We start from the raw sequence: 19,465 nt of genomic DNA on the forward strand, positions 1-19,465 counted from the left end.
AGCTCTGCATGCTGAGCTAAATGGAGCTCAAACTCTAATATGAGCCAGTGGGCAATGTCAAAGGGAACAAGAAGAAAAACAGAAGTAAACAATGATGAAAACTATATGTTCTGTATTTCCCAACATGCCTGTCAAAACAATCCCATAAATTGAACCATTTTGGTAGCAAGAAATCTGATGCAGTTATACAGATGGCTTGATTGCCGGCGCTTGCCAAGCCTGCTCTCAGCCCAAGGAGAACAACATGTAGCTCAGTGTTATGCTGAGGTTATGTCAGTCTCACAAGCAGTTGCTCTCACTTGCTTTTCCTCTTCCCAATTGCCAAGTGCCATTGGAAACCCACTTATTGAACTCAGAAATGCTCTCTTAGTGCAGTCATTCAAATTATGTATTGTCTTTACCAGACTGTACCTAGTGCCCTTCCAATACTCTGTTTAGCAATTGTAATGCAGCACTGTGATGGACATCCAGTCAGCCCTGTCAGATTAATTCAATTGAATCATTTTCTGCAAAAATGAAGAATAATATACAGTACAGAAATGGGCCTGACATTGGGAATTGCACTCTTTAAACCTAAATGTCAGTCTAATCCCCAGTAAAATCTCAAGAAAGGTAGGGTTCAATACACCTAAAATTTGCTTAGATCAGAGCACAGGCAATGATGGCCAGTTTGCCCATTTTCAAGAGTGATGAGCACTACAATAAAATTGCAAGGCATTTCCCTGCAGACTCAAAGTTGCCTGAATGCTTAACTACAGTATCCTCCCAGCAGTAAGTGTATTTTCTGGGCAGGTAAATGCCACTCACACCCAGCCTCTTTTGCTGTCCAAACTCGAGCACAGTGGCACAGACACTGCCATTTATCTCCTGTGGAGAATATTCAGAAGTTTGGCTACACCTGAGCTCAGCTTGAATAGCATTTAATACACATCTTAATCAGCAAATGAAGCAGAGCTTGAAAACAGAATCTAGGACTTTTGGGACGGAGACATTTTATTCAGACATGCTGACTTTAAAACCATTTTCAATTCACACATGCTCAAAAAACTAAGTTTAGACCAGCAATCTTCCTTACTTCTGAGTGCTGCAAGACTAAGATCCTCTTCTGTGCATTATTTATCCTTCTCTGATGCTTTTAGGCCTGAAGACAAACCACTGGGCCATCAAGAGGATGATGGACAGTGTTACCTCACATTTCTGGTACACAGATCACTCTTCCAGCATGTGGAAGTTTAAACTGCTCAGAACAACTTCAGTAAGGTCTCTTCCATCTCCTGCTTCACCTTCCAAGCCCCACAGTAATAAGCAGAAGACAGAAAATCTTAGAGCCAGTGCCTGTCAGCAGAGCAGCATTAGGCACACTGGATCCCTGAACATATTACTTGTTTGGCATGTCTCAGTGAAACAGGGAGATATTTTGCAGTCTGGGCTGTCTTCTGAAGTCTTCAAAGGTCTCTTCTAATCAGTGGAGGAAAGAAGGTGTCTGACCTCCCCGTGTGGGTATGTCTTCACCTGTCTCTCAAGAAGTTCAGCGATGTGAAATGAAGTGGATGACATCCTTGGGGAATATGTGCAGCATCATCCAGCAGGTTGGTACCTAAATGAGTCAGTCTGGCTTTCACTCTAAATTCTGAAATAACCACATTTCAGCTTTACACCTAGAAATGTGCCTTAAAAGGAAAAGATATTAAACACATGGGTAACAAAGCACATATCCAAAGCTCTTGAAAACAGAAGCTGAATGGATGAAATCTGTTGAAGAATTTAATTTCAGTAATCAACTTTTATGAAACAATTAGAGCTACACACAGATTATGCCCTGCAGGCCAAAGTGTTGGGTTAGAATTCTAAGATTCTTTCTCATTTGGTTCTTTATTCTGCAGGTTCACTTGCTAGCAAAAAAAAAAGTGTAACCAGAAGACCTGTCTGGATGAATTCACCAAAGATTCATGGCTCCTTGTGGTGGTACTTTACTATAGGAGCTAATCTGAGTTTTGATCTGAAAAACAATTTTCTTGGTCCTGCCTACCACTATATTTATTCTGAGTGCTTATATTTAAGATTTTTTAACAATCATTCTCTTAGTGGACACAAACAGGAATGTCTTTCACACTGAAGATTTTTTAGTAGTGATCTGAGAACTGAGAGTAATTTTTACACAGTAAAATTACTGAGAGTAATTTTTTCCCTCTAGTCTTTTTAAATACTGAATTTTAAGTAAGATGAATTTCAAAGTTTAAAACAATTACTTAAAGAAGTTCCACCTGGCCATTTCTCAGTAATATCTTTGTTTTGATTGACATCAAATCAGCTTCCTGTCACTGAGAGAGCAACAGGCTATAACGGTATCACTTTCTTAATATGCAGCACAGTCTCCTTAGTACTGAAGATAAAAAGCTAAACCTAAAAAAAGAAAAATCAAAGTTCAGCAATATGAGCCTGGAATACCATATGGAATGCATTAGAGAGTCAAATAAGGAGTCTGTCTTTAGGATGAATAATGTTGAGGACCAGTTTTCTCTGGCTGCTAACACCATTTGGCAGCAGTATGGACTTTGACTGGTGCAGGCAAAATCCCTGCTGGTGGGAAGCAGGAAGGGGCAGCCTGGCCAGCTCCAGCCAAGCTGCCATTCTTCCTCCATGCCTGGAAAAGAGCATGTCATGGGGATGAGGCTGAGTGATGAAAGTCTGACATGTGTGGAGGTATTTCAGAGCTTCAGTAAAATGTCTTACGGGTGTGCTAGGAACTATCTATTTGCTTATTACTTGCTCTAATGAATACAAAATATTAAATATTAAAGAGGGGGAATGTTGAAACAGGTGACTTCTGCATTTTTAACCACCCACTTTCATGGGCCAGTGTCAGGCTTGATTTCTTTCCCGTCCTACCTTCCCTCTCAGTGCGCTGCTTGGCAAGGAAAGTGGAGGAGCTGGAATGCCAGGACCTGGGCACTGCCTGTCATGGGCAAGGGGCTGGTGCACACCAGCCATGACTGCTCTGCCTGCTAAAAGCAGTCAAGACAAAAGGATAAAGAGCAGGAAAGCAATTTCTAGTTCCTGCTGCTGGGATCAAGAAGGAGTGAGAAGAGCCATGCTGAAGGAAACACATTCCCAGCAGCACATGCTCACCCCAGACCCTGAGTCAGCTCTCAGCAGCAGCCACCAGCACAAGACTGGAGGTTTTTTAGACCACCTTGAACATGCTACTGCCTGATTTTCTAAAACTAGCACTAAATACAAGATAGCCCAAAAGTGAGTGTTAAGAAATAAAGTCCAAGATAATTCTGTAAAAATTCTGAGGGAGGGTAAGAAGTGATCAGCTGGGATCTGCCTCAGTAAGGACCACCTAAAAATCCATCTATCCTGGGAAAAACAGTGCTTGGACAAACAATAAACTTTAGTTTCTAATGAACATTAGTTCTTCTGTTTTCTTTTTCTTTTTTCTTTGGCTTGGGCATTGTTGTATTTGTTAGCACATTTACAGCACTAACAATCAAGAAAGAAAGATTGAAAGATACAAAGAGAGTTATTCAATAATAGTATTCAAAAAATAGTATTTCCTCAGTTCCCTAAGCAAAAATTTAAATGGTGAAATGGTGTCGATGAAACTGCCATTATTCAGGCACTTGCCCAAAACCCAGTCAAAAAGTAGCAAAATACAGATATTCTATCCCTGGAGTACTAGGAACACCTGACCAAATAAATGAGAATATTATACATGAAAAAAATCACTAACTGATTCTTTCTCTGACTTCAGAGGTCAGGAACGGTGCCACATTTTCCTTACATGGTCTTCACGAAACACGTGAACCTTGTATTTAAAAAGAGTATCAGTCAAGCCCTTTCCATGTGTCACATGTGAACTATAGCCTAGGCCAAGAATAGACAGATATCAGAAGTGAATTCCTCTTGCCTTATACCCTGCAGCAAGAGTATTCCTTCTGAAAATAAATAAGATTATGGTTATAATTCTAGAAACAATTAGTTAATGTGATTATGTATCTGCTTAAAAGTTAGAAAAATCCCTCTTTTAAAAAAGATCTCCTCCTGAACTCTTGACCTCAGTGATCTGTTGTTGCCACTATATTGCAAGAGTTCTTTGTCATTACATTGCAAGGGTTCCATATTGCTGGAGTTTCATACCTCCTTGATGTTTCTCATAGGCAGCTCCTCCAGGCACTGACTCTTCCGTGTCCTCACAGCAGCCAACTGACTCCAGTTGCCTCAACCAACCAATCCACTCTTTTATAACACTCTTCTGATTTGCTACAGCTGTGGCCTGTTAAAATCAGGCTTGCTCCTAATCTTTAACAATTAACCCAGCTGCAACTCTTTAGGGGGGGTAAGATTTCTTTCTATACTACCTTTGTTTACTCATATTCCATCTCCTTACAATATGTATTACACTACTTTGTGTTTTAGAAATGTTGGGAAATGGGCCACTGCCTTCAGGATTAGCATGCTTTCTGTTAAATTTTCAAGTCTGAAAATATGTGCCACCATATGAAGAGCAGGATTCATGTATAGAGATACAACAAATCTTTTCTTCAGATTTTCCACAGCCTTAGAGCACACACTATGAGGAGTTTAATGAATACTTTTGCTTTTTCTTTTTTATTTTTTCCCCCCAAAGTATTATTTTTGTTAATGTCTATTATTCTGTCACACTTATTCCAGCTGAACCTCATCTACCATTGTATTCCTTAATCCCTCAATGTATTTAAATCCATCTGGAATTTTTCTAAATCCTCCATAGTTCTTCCTAACAGAGACAATTTGCCGATGGGGTACCACTAATCTCTGTACATGCTGAGGAGCAGCAGCTCATGACAAATCTTTCTCTTCTATCTCATAACCAGCTCTTAATCCTCAGTGACACCCTGCTCTTTGCTCTGTGACTCACTCTCCTTAAAGTCAGTGTGAAGAGCATCCCATTTATGCCCTGTTGATTTGAAGGGTAGGTACAACTTCTGGTTTTGCTGTGACAGGAGCTTTTCTCCTGGGAGAGTCTGATGTATCTCAGCAGAAGGTGCTGAGGACCTGAGGGTCTTCCATGTGAGGTGATGCCAGCAAGGAGAAGAGAGGGTCCCTGGCACTGCCTCCTGGAGGCCCAGGCTCAGTGGCCCTAACATGCAAATAGGCAGGAAAATTGTGTAGCTTTACATAGCAGCTTATCATCAATGTGGTCTCAAGTCTGTGATCACAGAACTCAGAGAAGTTCTCAGAGAAGCTGTAAACAACACTAGGGAATCTTTTATTTTAATGACACAGTTTAGTTCTTTTGAATTTCCCTTTTCTTTTTCTATCTTTTCTTTTCCTCTGCTAAGATTAGTAAATATTTTAACAAGCAACATAATGGGAAACTCAGCTACTGATGTATGAAATAGATTGATGTGAAACCCCTTGTGTGCGAATTTCAGTAGTAACTGAGGCATGGGAGGGCTGCTGATGGTCCTGCAACAAACGGATACAGCTTTACCAAGGTTCCACTAGAGATTTTCATTCCCCTCTTCTCACTGACTCCTGTCTCCTGAGAATTAGCTTCATGGCACTTTTTAGTACACCAACACCACTGTTCTCTGATGTGAAAGGTCATTTACCAAGCCTGGCAATTGCCAGTTTCTGAGCCACACACCTCACAATCCAAAGGAAGGATGCCACATTTGTCTGAGGAGGGGATAAATGAAGAAGGGTGTCATCTACTCCTGCCCTAAGGATGGAGCAAGTGCTGCTGCCACCTCAGGTAGCACACAGCCTGTAGGAAAAGAGAGGGCAACACAGTGACATGACTCTGCCATTCTCATCAGGCTGGCAAGCACCAGCATAAAGCTATCAAATCCAGCCTTCTCCAGCTCCTACTCCTCTTTTTCTAGACAAAAAGGAAGTCTCAGTCATCACAAGAACAATGCCTATTATCCATACAATGGAGAAGAAATTGAGACCTTAGAGGGGTTTGCTGCAGGTCATAGAGGAGGTAAGTGCCATGGCAAGGACTACTGGGAACATTTTTAATACCAATTTTATAGTGTTGCCATTAAATTCTTTTGAGCCTACCAGGCCTAAAAAAGAATTTAGACACTGAAATTGTATTTATTTCTCTTGTCTGGAAGTGCCCTGAGAGTAACTCATCTGATAATCTATAATAAAAGTCCTGGGCACTGATGCTTTAAATCCACGGTGTTAGAACAGCCTGCCTTGTCTGTCTGAGGTTTTTGTCCATGCTTCAGTGTAACTTCACATATCTTGAAACACACATCTTCAGTAAAGACTTTGGGAGAGAATGCATTTCATGGATTCATTTTGGTTTGAACACAGTCTGTGTCTTACATTAAGTTAAATAACGATTAATTTTGTAATGGTTCACATTTATCCAGAATTCATGAGAACAACTAAATAACTTCCAAGCACAGAGCTATTCACTGGATTGTTTGAGAGCTGCCTGACTTCACAGCACTGTTATTGTAATCATTTTAAGGACACTGCAATTTTATTGCATTGGGCTGCACTTTCATTTTTTCATGCTTGTTTCCTCAAAGGCTATATTAGCCATAAAACCTTTTTAAGCTTACTTCTGTTTTGACAGCTCAGCAAATTCCCACTTTCTGTAATTTTTTTCCCTCTTTTCCCACCATCAGTAAGTGTGAATCTAAACCTCTTAATACAGACAGATTCAGGTCCAGACCAATTTGTAACACAAACGACACTCGCTAAAAATCAATGGCAGTGGTTGGGCTATGAAGGTCAGAGGAGATAACAGCATCCTGGAAACAGGAGAGTGAGAGAGAAGTTGAGAAGGACCAACTCTCTGGAGTTATAATCAAAGTGTGACATCGTGCCAGCCTGTGCTTGCATTACTTCAAACATTCAGTGCCTCCAGCTGTGTTAATAGTAACAAATTCATACAGATGCTTTGTCGCCTGCAGAAGCACAGAAATAATGGCAATAATCTGTGCCATGATTGTGTTGCCCTCCCTTCTGAGGCTGAAATGGACCCCACCAAAGCACTCCCTAATGCATTTTAAGCTGAATGCTGGAAACAGCTACAGGTTCACTTGTCATGCGCCCTGAATCTCTGATTAAAAAAAGCCTTGAAAATGTAAACCTGTTCTTTCATATGAAATTACTTCTTCATACAAGTAATTAGTAAATGAGATTGAGGACAAATGATGATACACATTTTAATGCACTTTTGACTTTTAAATTCTTTCCCTTCCTTCATATCTTCCATCTTCCTTCAAGGCAGCATAAAACCCAGATCATGTTATAATACAAAATGATAAAGAATATCCAACAATACAGTGTTCAAAAAAAAGAGTTGAAGAAACAAATACTAGTTCATAAAGGGACTAAAGCACCTCCCCTATGAGGACAGGCTGAGGAGGCTTGGATTGTTCAGCCTGGAGAATGGAAGATCATGTGGGAATTTCAAGGCAGGATCTGAAGGGGACCTATAGGGAAATCAGAGGGGGCTCTTCACCTGGAAATGTAGTGACAGAATAAGGGGGAAAGAATTCAAACTAAAAGAGAATAGGTTTAGCTTAGATGTTAGGAGGAGATTCTTTACTGGGACTCTGGCACAGGCTGCCCAGAGAACTTCTGTTCAAATTTATTCACTGATTTTCTCTTTATGAAATTACTTCATTCTAATTTTTAGTGGTCGAGCATTTACATTTTGTACACAAAATGTGAGTTAAGAAATTTTAAAAAAATAAAAAGGCATGAAAATTAAATGATGACATTTTTACATCTGAGCTTTCCAAGACTGGGCAGAACAGCACTGATGAAAAAGTACTGCCAGATAATAGACTGCACTATGATTCAGTATGCTGCATTCCCAGGAATCCTGATCTTTGGCTTTCTTGTTCTCGCTCATTTCAAAAGTTTAAAATTCATTACTTTTTCATAATGACCTGAATGGTAATTACCCAAAAAGCACTGTAATATCCTAGAAGAACTGACCATATGTTATTGTGAGATTTTGCAGCATCTCAGGGTTTCAAGGACTCCCAATGTTTATAAAAACAAAGCACAGTCCCCAGTCCCATCCTTAGTTTGGGGATATTTCATGTGCAATTCTATAACCTGGAGTCAGCAGGGTGACCTGAACCTGCTCACTGGAGCACCTGAACCAGCTGCTCTTCCAAAGACCTGGCATGGAAGACCCAAAGATAGGATGCTAAAGGCATGGAAAGGGGAATGAGAGAGTCTGGGAATGCCTGGCCTGGAAAAGCAGGCCAGCAGCCATTCCTGTTCAGCTAAGTGGAATAATACAGATCCAAGGGAGTCCTTGTGGTGCTAGAGGGCTCCAGGCACACTCCCAAAATTGCACACTGCATCAGGACCAGAGTGAATGCTTGCCATTAGTCATTAGTGCAGCACATTGGCTGGTCACCAGGTACATTAATTAGAAAATTTTCTCTCTATGTTCCTCTAGAGGTAAAAATGCAGAACTGGTCCCAAAAGAAATGAGAGGAAAACATGTGCAAAAGCAAAGCCCTTTGAGGAAGGAAAGATGGACACTGGGAAGGACTCTTCTCTTGTAAAAAGATCTACATCAGCAGGTGAGAATCATGTTCTCTCACAATATATTTCAACAAATTGTGAAAGCACAAAAGCTAAGGGCAGCTGAAGTAGAACAGATTATCACATCTCTGTGCATATAACAGATAATAAAGATATACAAAGCTGAACACATGCATTAAAAAAGGGCAGTATTTATGGCTCTCTGTGACAAAGCCAGATTAACTACTGCTTCTGTTTTTTTCTTGTGGATGAATAGGAAGCATGAAGTATCATTTTCCTATGGGAATATATAATATCTAAATTGAGGCAGTGAAGCAGTAATATGGGGGATATGATCTCTGTCAATTTCTAAGAATCACAAGGAAACTGAAGAATTATAGATGGAAGAAAGATTTCATGTCTAGAAAACTCTAGGGACCATAAATAATTGTGCATGAAGAGTTGGCAACAGAAAATTCTAGAATTATGTCTCTCTACAGGTTTTGGTGCTGAGACACACAGACCAAATTGTACCTACTGGATAATTTCACAGGAAAGGATTTTCTACGTGTATTATTCAGATAGGGGGTCAAGCTATGTTGTCAGAAGCAAAACCTTCAGCTTTAAAATAAATTATGGACATTTATAGAACTTATTTATACAAGGGAAGAGTTATATAAGGGAAGTGAAAAAATCACAGATAAAAATTTTACTTTTTTTTTTTTCTAATGTCAGCAATGCTGTTCTTTGGTGATTTTAACTGACTTCAGTAGCAACAGATTTTCTGGTTTTTATGTATTTATAATTTCTCTTCAGTTTTAAAGGAAGTTGTAGAAATTAAGTGAAGAATATGAACAAATCTCTTTCCCTTAATAAAGTGCACTTGTAAGTAGAATAATGATTTCAAAAAGGATAGTGAGATATATAGAGAGGATCAAATCAGTTTTTCTTTTTGAATAGATGTATTAAAAAACAAGAACATTCTGTTATTATTTTCTAGAAAGAGCTGCAAAGCCTCATGGAATATAAATGCTCAGCTTCTAAGAAACATCAAGATCCAGTAACTGAAAACAATATCAACCCTGTTTCATTGCTGTAGATATTGTGATTAATTTTTCCTATTTATTTTAAATTTAATTTTTAAATACAATTAAAATGTTTCCACCTGGTAGGGGAAAAATAATGAAGATCATAAAAATACAATTATTTAATGATATGCCTAGGAAAACAGAAAACTTGAGGAATAAACCAAGACTTCTGCACAACCCAGCTTCAGGGTCCTAACCTGAATGCCATCCTGAGGAAAGTAATCATTATATGCAAAGCAGTACCATTTATCACATTTGTAAAGGTGGAGAAATAACATCAAGCATTTGCAATTAACCCAACCCTTCAGCACGTTAAATGGGTCAGACTAATCATATTCCATAGCAACTTTACACTATGAACACAAGCCCCGTTTCTTCCCAGCACCTGAGCAGAATTGCAGCTACCTCCAATGAAATGCAGAGCCATGCATGCAGCATCCAACTCAGTTAACGTGGTGTGAACAGATTTACAACCTATGCAATCTTACACAGACAGTCTGCATTGAGAGCTAACATATGACAAAACATGAACTATCCTGGAAATGCATAACACAACAATGCCAGGAGTTGGCTCACAAGCTGAGAGAGCTGCCATGAGCTGTCTGTGATCTAGTCTTTGAATGAAAAACTTCAAGCACAAGCCCTCTGATAAATCACAAAACAGGATGGGTTGCTCTGCATTATGTGTCCAAGCATGGCGTCAGACAAGCATGACTTGATTTTGAAGCTTGAAAGACTCTGTGATAAGCAGTGGAAAGAGATGAACTTTCAAACTAGGATTTTTCTTAGTGCATTTAAGTCTAGCTCCTCAGTCTCATATTTGAGAAATTGCACGCCAGCTTGGCTATTTAAATGGCTGAGCATGCAGCAGCTTACATTTAGATTTACTGGAGGTGGCAAGAACTACACTTTCTGGAAAGTCAGGCTTTGGGTTTCCTCATGAGACACTAAGGAGGCTAAACACTGTGTAAATGTTTTGATTGTGGGATCTAGGCCCTCATTATAGAGCACATACTGCCAAACAAATGGGAGAATTGGCATGGTTTTTAACAAAAACAAAGTTTCCCAAATATGATGAACTAGAACTTCAGAAAATAGAAAAAGTCCAAAGGCAAGACTTCTCTGACTAAAGAGCTCACACTGATGTATCCCAACTATAACAGAGATACTTTATAACTATGGCAAAGTAGAACAAAAATGAAAATAAAATCCCATAGATTACTTTTTAAAAATAAGATTACTTTGGAATTTTAGAGTTAAAATTAATAAAACACTTCAAAGCAATTACACTGAAAAAGAAAAAATCTTACACAAAGATTTGTGTAGAATAGCCAGTTTTTGAAAGAGAAAAGAGTAAACAAAGTAAATCACCAACTTGATTGGTTTCTCAGAATAACAAAGTACTGAAGCAGCACAGCGGAGGATTTGCTGGGCAATTTTCTACACTGAAAGTGTCAATTCATTCCAAAGCTTAGCCCTGATGGATAATATGGATTGGTATGGATTGCAGTGCTGCAACCATCTGAAAGGTCACTTGACAAACACAGCAGGAGTGACCCACTGTTCTTGCATTGACAATCAGACTGCCATTTTGACAAGTCTTTAAAGTATCAAAAATCTTTACTTCAAGTATTAGATAGAAATATTTATCTTTGGTTTGTGGCACAATTAAATGCTGGCATCTTCTTAGCATTTCATGGAGTTCAGTGCAGCAGTGCTAATACCTCCTTGGATCATGCTTGCAAAACCCCAGAAGCTAACAGGGAATGGATCTCCCCATAAATGTCAGCTATAGCACTGAGCAGAATCATAGAATTATTTAGGTTGGAAAAGACTTCTAAGAACATTGAGTCCAACTGTTAACCCAGCCCTGCCAAGTCCCCCACTAAATTGTGTCCCTAAGTGACACAGGGACATGCCTTTTAAATACCTCCAGCCATGGTGACTTCCCAGGGCAGCCTCTTTCAAAGCCTGACAACCCTTCTGTGAAGTTTTTCCTAATATACTAATAATCCTAATATAATTTGAACATCCTCTGGTGCAAGTCGAGGCTTTTCTCTCTCAGAGACTTCCTGCCTTCCAGAAGATCAAAGCTCCCTCCTAAATTGGTCTCCACCTGAAAACTGACCAAGGACACACTTGATCCCTTCATCCCGATCATCAACAAAGATGTTAAACAGAACTGGCTTCAGTACTGAGCCCTGTGGAGCACACTGGAGTCTACCCAGAGTTACTGGATGAAACTCCTTTTCCAACCACTCTCTGGTCCTGGCCATCCACCCAGTTAAAAGCCATTAAAAATGGTAAAGAAGGTAAATTATATTTGTGTATATGAACTCCTCAAGAACCAGGAATTTTTGGACAAATGACCTTCTTCAGCAAGTTCCATTGAATAATAACAGACATGATTCAGGAAAAAGCCATCAGTGGGAGAGTAGCTAGGAAGAAAACCAGGTAAGATGATACAGTGAGGGATCTCCATGTTGTAAACACTGAAATTCAGAATGTCTCCCATTTCCCAGAGCTCTGGCAGTTCTAAACTTTACTGCATTTACGAGCCAAATAAATCTGAATAGTCAAAGGAGATGGTGTCATCATGAAACTCTTTGGAATAAAGGAGTCTTCCAGATTGATATGAGTTAAACGAGCTGGGGGAAATAGGGAAGTAGTGTTGAGCTGGGGAAAATAACATAACATTCCTAGGCAGGAATGAGCGCAGTTAAAGGGCATTCCACCAGTTTCTGGTCTGTTTCTAACGTGCAGCCACATGCATTTCAATGCACCACAGTATAATAAAACACAGTATAATAAAAAAGAATCCTCCACAATCCTATTGCCTTCAATCCTATTAATAAGTTTAAGACAGTCAAAAGAATTAATACATGCTGAAGAAATTTCTGCCTCAGTTTCTCTGTGATGCTGGACAGTGATTTGAAAGCTCATCCTAGAAATTCCAAGTTTCTTACAGAAGAGGAATCACTATCAGTAATTAAATATAAAACATTGTTCTACAGAGGGGAAAAGGATGTTAAAGCTCCTACATGGTTCTATAATCCCAAATCCTGTAATGAACTGTGCATCATTAGGGAGCTAAAGTTGCTTTTTTGAAAGTCTAGTATTAAATGTCAAATTCATTAGTGGCATGACCTGAAAGCATGAGGTCTTTCTTTCCAAACTAGCTGCATGTGTGATGTTTGGAGTCCTATATGTGTTATTTTCAGATCAAAATGAAACCACAGAGAAAATACTGTGCTGTATTATTGTGTGTTGTTTTTCTGAAAGAATGACTCAGGCATTGATATTTAGACTACTTTCAAGTCAAATATTTAAAGCTCTCATCCTAACCATAAGCACACTTACTGACATATTGGAAGGTCACTAGAACATGAGAAGATAGAGAGAGGTCTAAGTGAAAGACCTACAAATTTAATGTCTCCTGAAAGGGAGGAAAGGCAACTGTAAGAAAACTGAACTGTTTGCTCGTATTTTCATCAAAGTACTGAACAGCTTCCAAACAGTTTCAGATGTATTAAAAATTAGGCCTGTGGCATTTTCCTCTTGTACATTCATATTTCACTAGGTGGAATGATTTTATCTTTTCCCCAGTTAAAAATGCCGTTCAAATTGGCTGTTGTACTTACTCTTTCACTGTCACAATATAGCCATATTCTTCCTCCTGAGAAGATTTCACTTCAAGTTGTAAGCCTTGTCCTGTGTTCTTCTGAGGCTTTTCATTGGAGTTTCCTTCCTGCATTAAAGTATTCTTGATCCAGTAGCTGGTCTGGCTTGGGTCTTTGGAGTCAGACTCACTGTTCTTTGCAGTTGTCAGCTCCCTTGAGAAAGTCTCACTTTTTACATTTTCCACACCAGCATTTATTTCTTCTGAGGAAGAAGGGTCAGTTTCTTCAGATTTCTTAGTTTCTGTCTTTGCAGGTTCTTCAGGAATAAGGTCTTTATGCATCTTTTCAGCTAATGCATTCTCATTCAAGAATCTAATCAGTTTTGCAGTGTTATCCTGTATTAAAAGAATAATATTATTTTTAAAACTAAACACAGGAAGGTTATTGTCACCAAACCTGGATATAATTTATAATTTTTTCAAACTCTTATTGCTATAGTAGAGACTGCTCATACAACTGTTGCATGGTCATTTTCTTAATTTCTATAAGCTGCTAGACTATGTTAAGAACATGCTGTTTCTTCAGTAATAATAAAAGAGCATTAAATTATGCCACTATATATTTTTTCCAGTAGTTTCCATGTGTCTGTGTGTCTAAGTACGGACAAAAATGAAACTTTGTTATCAGTAAGTTAATGAAAAGGACAAAACAGAAATGTCCATCAATACTCCTGGGTTGGGTCTGGAAACTCATAACTCTTGGGTCTCACAAGCTATAACACTAGAAAAGGAACAGATTATATGACCAATTCTGTTTCCCTTCTTCATCTCTAGAAATGGTGACAAATTGTATGTGAGTGATCCAACAAGCTAAAAATATGATCACAGAAAACCAGAATCTGTCTAATAAATCAACAATAAGCAAATGAGCCAAAGTCAAAACAGGTGCCTGGAAAAATTCATTAGCTAGTGTCATTACATAACTTTATTGCAGCCAAGCATTTGGGAGGAAATGATGGCTAATGGGCACTTTGTGCTCTGTGTCACAATAAATTCTATTCAAACATTCCCGATTCAAACTGTCACTAAGAAATTTATACATGAGATCCTCTGTAAGTCTGTTGTGACTACTGCACTTCATTCCTTGTTGATTTTCATGTGGGTGTTTAAAGCTCCTGCCACTCTATCGATGTGTGTTTCCCTTGCTTGGTAGAAGGACCAGAGAGATTTTATTGTGAACACAAGAGGATTTGCCCATTTATGAGTCATGCAGTATTAGCTTTTGATAGAGTACATAGCAGGGGAAGTTTCACACAGTTTTTAAGAAATATTTGTTTGAAATTTTTCTGCTGCATGAAACTGAGAAAAAGAAAGATGAATATACCTCAAAAATGGCTAAATATTGGACAGCAGTCCATAGGAGTCAAACAAATCAATACATGCTAAAGAAATTCCTGCCTCAGTTTCTCTGTGATGCTGGACAGTGATTTGAAAGCTCATCCTAGAAATTCCCAGTTTCTTACAGAAGAGGAATCACGATATCTCTCTCTCTCTCTCTCTCTATATATATATATATATATATAAAACATTGTTTTACAGAGGGGAAAAGGATGTAAAAATGCTTACATGGTTCTACAATCCCAAATCCTGTAATGAACTGTGCATCATTAGGGGGCTAAAGTAGCCTTTTTGAAAGCCTAGTATTAAATGTCAAATTCATTAGTGGCATGACCTAAAAGCATGAGGTCTTTCTTTCCAAACTAGCTGCATGTGTGATGTTTGGAGTCCTATATGTGTTATTTTCAGATCAAAATGAAACCACAAAAAAAATACTGCGCTGTATTATTGTGTGTTGTTATCTGAAAGAATGACTCAGGAGAAATATTGTAAAAGTAATCTGGATTAAAATGCTAATTTTGATGTTACTAGCTAGGGTATGAGATGTAATGCTTAGAGATTTTGTAATACCTAATGTTCCCCAGAACTAAGAGCCAAAGGACAGGGGGGAACAGCATTTTCAAGAACACCTCACTGCTCAAAATCTACGGATTTGAGGAAAAGCCTGAATTTTTCTCAACTTTGTGAATCTATTTTGAATTCTGTCTATTTAAAAATTGGAGAAAAGGGGAAAAAAGGACTTTATTTTGATTTTTGAACATCAAAACCCATTTTGCTTAAGGTTTAAATAAATGCTCAACTATTATTTCAATGCATCAAAACAACATGTGTGTTATTGCATCATAGCCACACAAAACTTAGAACAAGTCTTATATTTCAGAAGTGTGAAATATATCAGGTTTCAGTGCACAGAAACCTGATATTCTGAGATGGAACATTTGTTTTGTTAAAATACTGGTACTCTACCTCTTTATCACTTCTCACACTGGTTTCGTGCACTCCATTGTCTGTAGGATATGAAAAGCACAAACATATAGTTATGAAGGGCAAACATCATATACAAAACAAAGACTTCTCATAGGCTGCTTCTTAGCAGTGGTCTTTTTATGTGATTTAAACATTGAGATATCAAAGCTGAAAGGGCAGAGTAAGGAGCACGGTATAATTTGTTATTCTAACCCCACTTTGATAGCAAATTAATGTGAGATCAATAGACAGAGTACTTCAAGAGCCAATGTAATAGTGTTATTTTGCTAATTAAGTGTCAAATCATCATATCAGTTTACCAATATCTGAGAAAAAAAAAAAAAACAGAATAAAATGGGTCTAGCTTGCTGAATGGATTATTTATGTTAAAGGAAAAGGAAACATTTATTTTCCTGATACCTATTTTGGTGGGAGAAAATTACATACTTCAAAAGATATCAGTCACCAAAATCATGTTTCAGTTTAACTACAGTGATAATACTCAGTCATATCCTTAACCTCAGTCAAATAGCACTGGTTTTTTGCTTTATGAACTGAATGTCATTCATCTTCCTCAGCATGATTCAAGATAAATTCTCAAGTTTACTCCTTTTAATTTACAACAAAATCTGGCAATAAGAATAACCAGAATATACCTAACTATTAAGGATTTCAGTATATCACCATGAAAACAGTGAAAATCATTTTTTATGACTTACAGTACACATTTCTGGCATGTCAGATATTATAACATTCCTAAAATAGAAAATAGATGAGCAGCAACTTATGTTCCACTGTGGCATTCACTCATTAATGGCATTTACTGTGGTTCCTGAATCTGCATCACCAGGAAAATATGTGTGCAGACAGAAACAAATAACGATAATAACTCTTCTTATTCCCTATGAAGGAAAGGGAATGAGTGGGTTTGTGCCTGTAACTTGTCACAGATTTTCTTTTGCAAGTAACTGTGGCATGTTAAAAAATTACTATCTGTAAAACATATCTTTTTCTCTGCATATTTTGAAATACATCTTATAATATAATAATTTCCATTATCATTTTGCTTTAACATCTCATTTTCAAGAATAGGAAATTAGACCACACAGCATAAAGCAATTCTTATTTCAATATAATTGGGTATGTAGGTTTATCTTGTTTGTGAAGCTTGAAGACCGAGTGTTCATAAACAGTTGTTTTTTGGTTTTTTTTTGGTAAATGAAGAACCTGCAGTAAAAAGAAAACAACAATCTAAAATTCCACAGCCTTTTGGGAAATACAGAAACTTTTCCTCACACATTCTTTCAAACTGATTTTTAGAAGTCTAGCACTAAGGTGAAGCAATAGAGGAAAATCAGGGAAGCTGTCTTTTGCTGTACTTCTAAAATAAATACCTGGTATATTAACACTGTTTTCCATTAATGCAGTCTGAAGCTCTGCCCTTCCTCGAGCATCTTCTTTCTTCATTTGTGCTTCTGTTTTGTCTTCTCTAGTTTTTCCAGCATTTTTTTCTGTTTCTTGCTGAATGTCAACACTTTGGATTGCAGTGGCGATAGTATCGGCGATTTCATCCAGTTCTGTTGAGCTGAGATTCTCCACATTCACTTGGTGTTTCTCCAGGTCCTTCAATACATTTTTAATCAGTGCCTCTGGATCAGAAAACAACATAAACACATTAACTGCATACATGAAACACATGTACTTATATTTTTAATTTTTCCTAAAAGATTTAGATAGCTTTCCGTTCTTGGAGAGCATCTGCTTTTTAAAGAAAGGTGCTGCATTCCTTACAGAAAATACAGGATTCTTAAAGGATGTTAAAGTTTATGACCAGGTGAATCTGTGCCAGGACAGGGGGATGTATGCTATTATAACCCAGCAAGTTCTCCTAGAGAGAGGGCATGAAATTATCACTTTTTCTTTACAAGAAAACAGTCCTCCTTAGTCTAAATTGACTCAAAATACTGAAAGCAAGTGTTAAAGTAGCCTAATTTCTTTTTTTTTTTAGCTGCAAAGGAGTACAAACAACATTACTGTTTCCTAGAGATCAGTTTTCTTTGGTAATTTGCTTTCACAAGATTAGTATATCTATATAAGTTGCACAGAGTTCTGGGAAACAATGAGTCAGATATTTTGTCTTTCAATCAAAAAGCTCCTCGTCAATTAGAAGGGGATATAAATAAATGTACACTATATATATGGGTATGTCAAGGACAAAATTTCTAAATTTTATTAATTTCTCTTGGAACATATATATTTTTTCAAATACATATCTACATATATAGATGATAGATACAGATTATATAGAGATATATAGAACTTATTTTGGTTTGCCAGCTACGAATGTTTTACCAGTCACATTGAGAAAAAACCAACAAAACCAAACAGCAAAACACTTTTGATGTGATAAAAGTTTTGATGGTAAGGAAATTCAAGGACAATGGGTATTAAAGGTGAGTCAGAAGATGAAGCATAACATCTCCCCAGGGAGGGCACTTTTCTGACAGCACTTATTGCATCTCCACTATCAGTCTGTAGAACTCTGAAAAATTCAGCCTAATGTAGTGCTTACTGCAGCACACCAAAACTATTTCCAATCAAGCCTCTGTTCTGTTTATTCATGTTGATAAGAAATTTAACATATTTGTGCATATGCATACAGACAAGAAAAATCTTTCACATAGTATTGTGTAGGAAGAGGAAAATAAGGGCTGCTTTTAAATCTCTGTTGAATGTATGAATTTAAATATAAACAGTTTGAAGGTGCCATCCAACCTTTTTTCTTAACAATAACACCATCCATATCAACCGAGTAGTTGGACATCTTCATCATCTCTGTAAGCAGGACTTTGGGATCATCCTGTTAGCTTTCAGGCTCACATAAAAGTGAATTTAAAAGTAGGGAAAGAGGGAAAACAATGTCATAAGAAGGGCTAAAAATAAGGGTTTTTCTTTTTCTTCACAGCAAAGGAGGAAGAAGTACATAGAGACTAGAAAAAAGTTAAAATAGTTAACAAATTTCTGCTTCAGGGAAGAGGCAGTGGAACATCTGTGATTTTGCAGGGAGACAAGCATTAAGGATTATTTTTCATTGGGAATAAGAGGCCAAGACCTTGGACACATCTGTCATTTTTGAACCCCTCAGTTTTAACTGAAGAGCTCACCATCAGCATCTCACCATCAGAATCCCAATTCCATCTCAAGGCAAAGACTAATTTCCCCTGACCTGACCCAAAATTCACCAAACAAAATAATGCCATTTTCCTCTAACTAATTAGTCTATAAAAAGCAAAAGAGCCTAAACAGCTTAAATAATAGATTTACTGTGAGTCTGAGAGGATGTGGACACAAAAGAAAGGTGTTTCTTTGATTTACTTTCTTTTCCAGATAAAAAGGAAACATCTTTCCAATAATCTACCGTGATGTTATTACAAAATTCTACTAATGTAATTATAAAATTCAGTAATATACAATACAAGCTAATCTTATAACATGTTAACTTTTTTAGATTTCCTTTAAAAAGCATAGTTATAAGTACACTTAATTGTGACTATCAATAAAAAAAGACAGGTTATATCTGTGATGTTACTTCAAACTGACAGCTGACAAAAATTTTGGTACCATACTGGAATAGCAGACATCTTTGTACAGGAAAGCAAGTGCTCAGAAATGTGAATCAAAGATGTAAACTCAATCTGTGCCAAACTCTGTGGGCCAAGATTTGTGGAGGCAGCAAAATTAATACTGAAGTTTGATGGAAGCTTAGCAATACTTCAGAGAAAACTTTGAAAAGTTTCCCTCCATTTTATTGTATTCATTCCCTGCTATGAATGTAATAATTTAGTAAAAGCCTAGTGACCAAATGCTTTAGTTTAGGAAGGCAATTTACAAG

The 19,465-nt window shown here is 37.6% G+C and overlaps 1 protein-coding gene across 1 annotated transcript in view; it reads right to left on the reverse strand.

Moving 5' to 3' along the window:
* Nucleotides 1-19,465, reverse strand: part of PTPRN2 (protein tyrosine phosphatase receptor type N2) — a 634,908-nt gene that overhangs the window by 369,893 nt on the left and 245,550 nt on the right. The window contains exons 7-9 of the mRNA XM_064703906.1: nucleotides 16,968-17,222; nucleotides 15,574-15,614; nucleotides 13,232-13,605 (exon numbers count right to left, since the gene is read on the reverse strand). Of these exons, the coding sequence (XP_064559976.1) occupies nucleotides 13,232-13,605; nucleotides 15,574-15,614; nucleotides 16,968-17,222 (670 nt within the window). The remainder of the gene's footprint in view (nucleotides 1-13,231; nucleotides 13,606-15,573; nucleotides 15,615-16,967; nucleotides 17,223-19,465) is intronic.

Source organism: Zonotrichia leucophrys, chromosome 2, assembly GCF_028769735.1.
Source record: "Zonotrichia leucophrys gambelii isolate GWCS_2022_RI chromosome 2, RI_Zleu_2.0, whole genome shotgun sequence".
Taxonomy (NCBI): Eukaryota; Metazoa; Chordata; class Aves; order Passeriformes; family Passerellidae; genus Zonotrichia; species Zonotrichia leucophrys.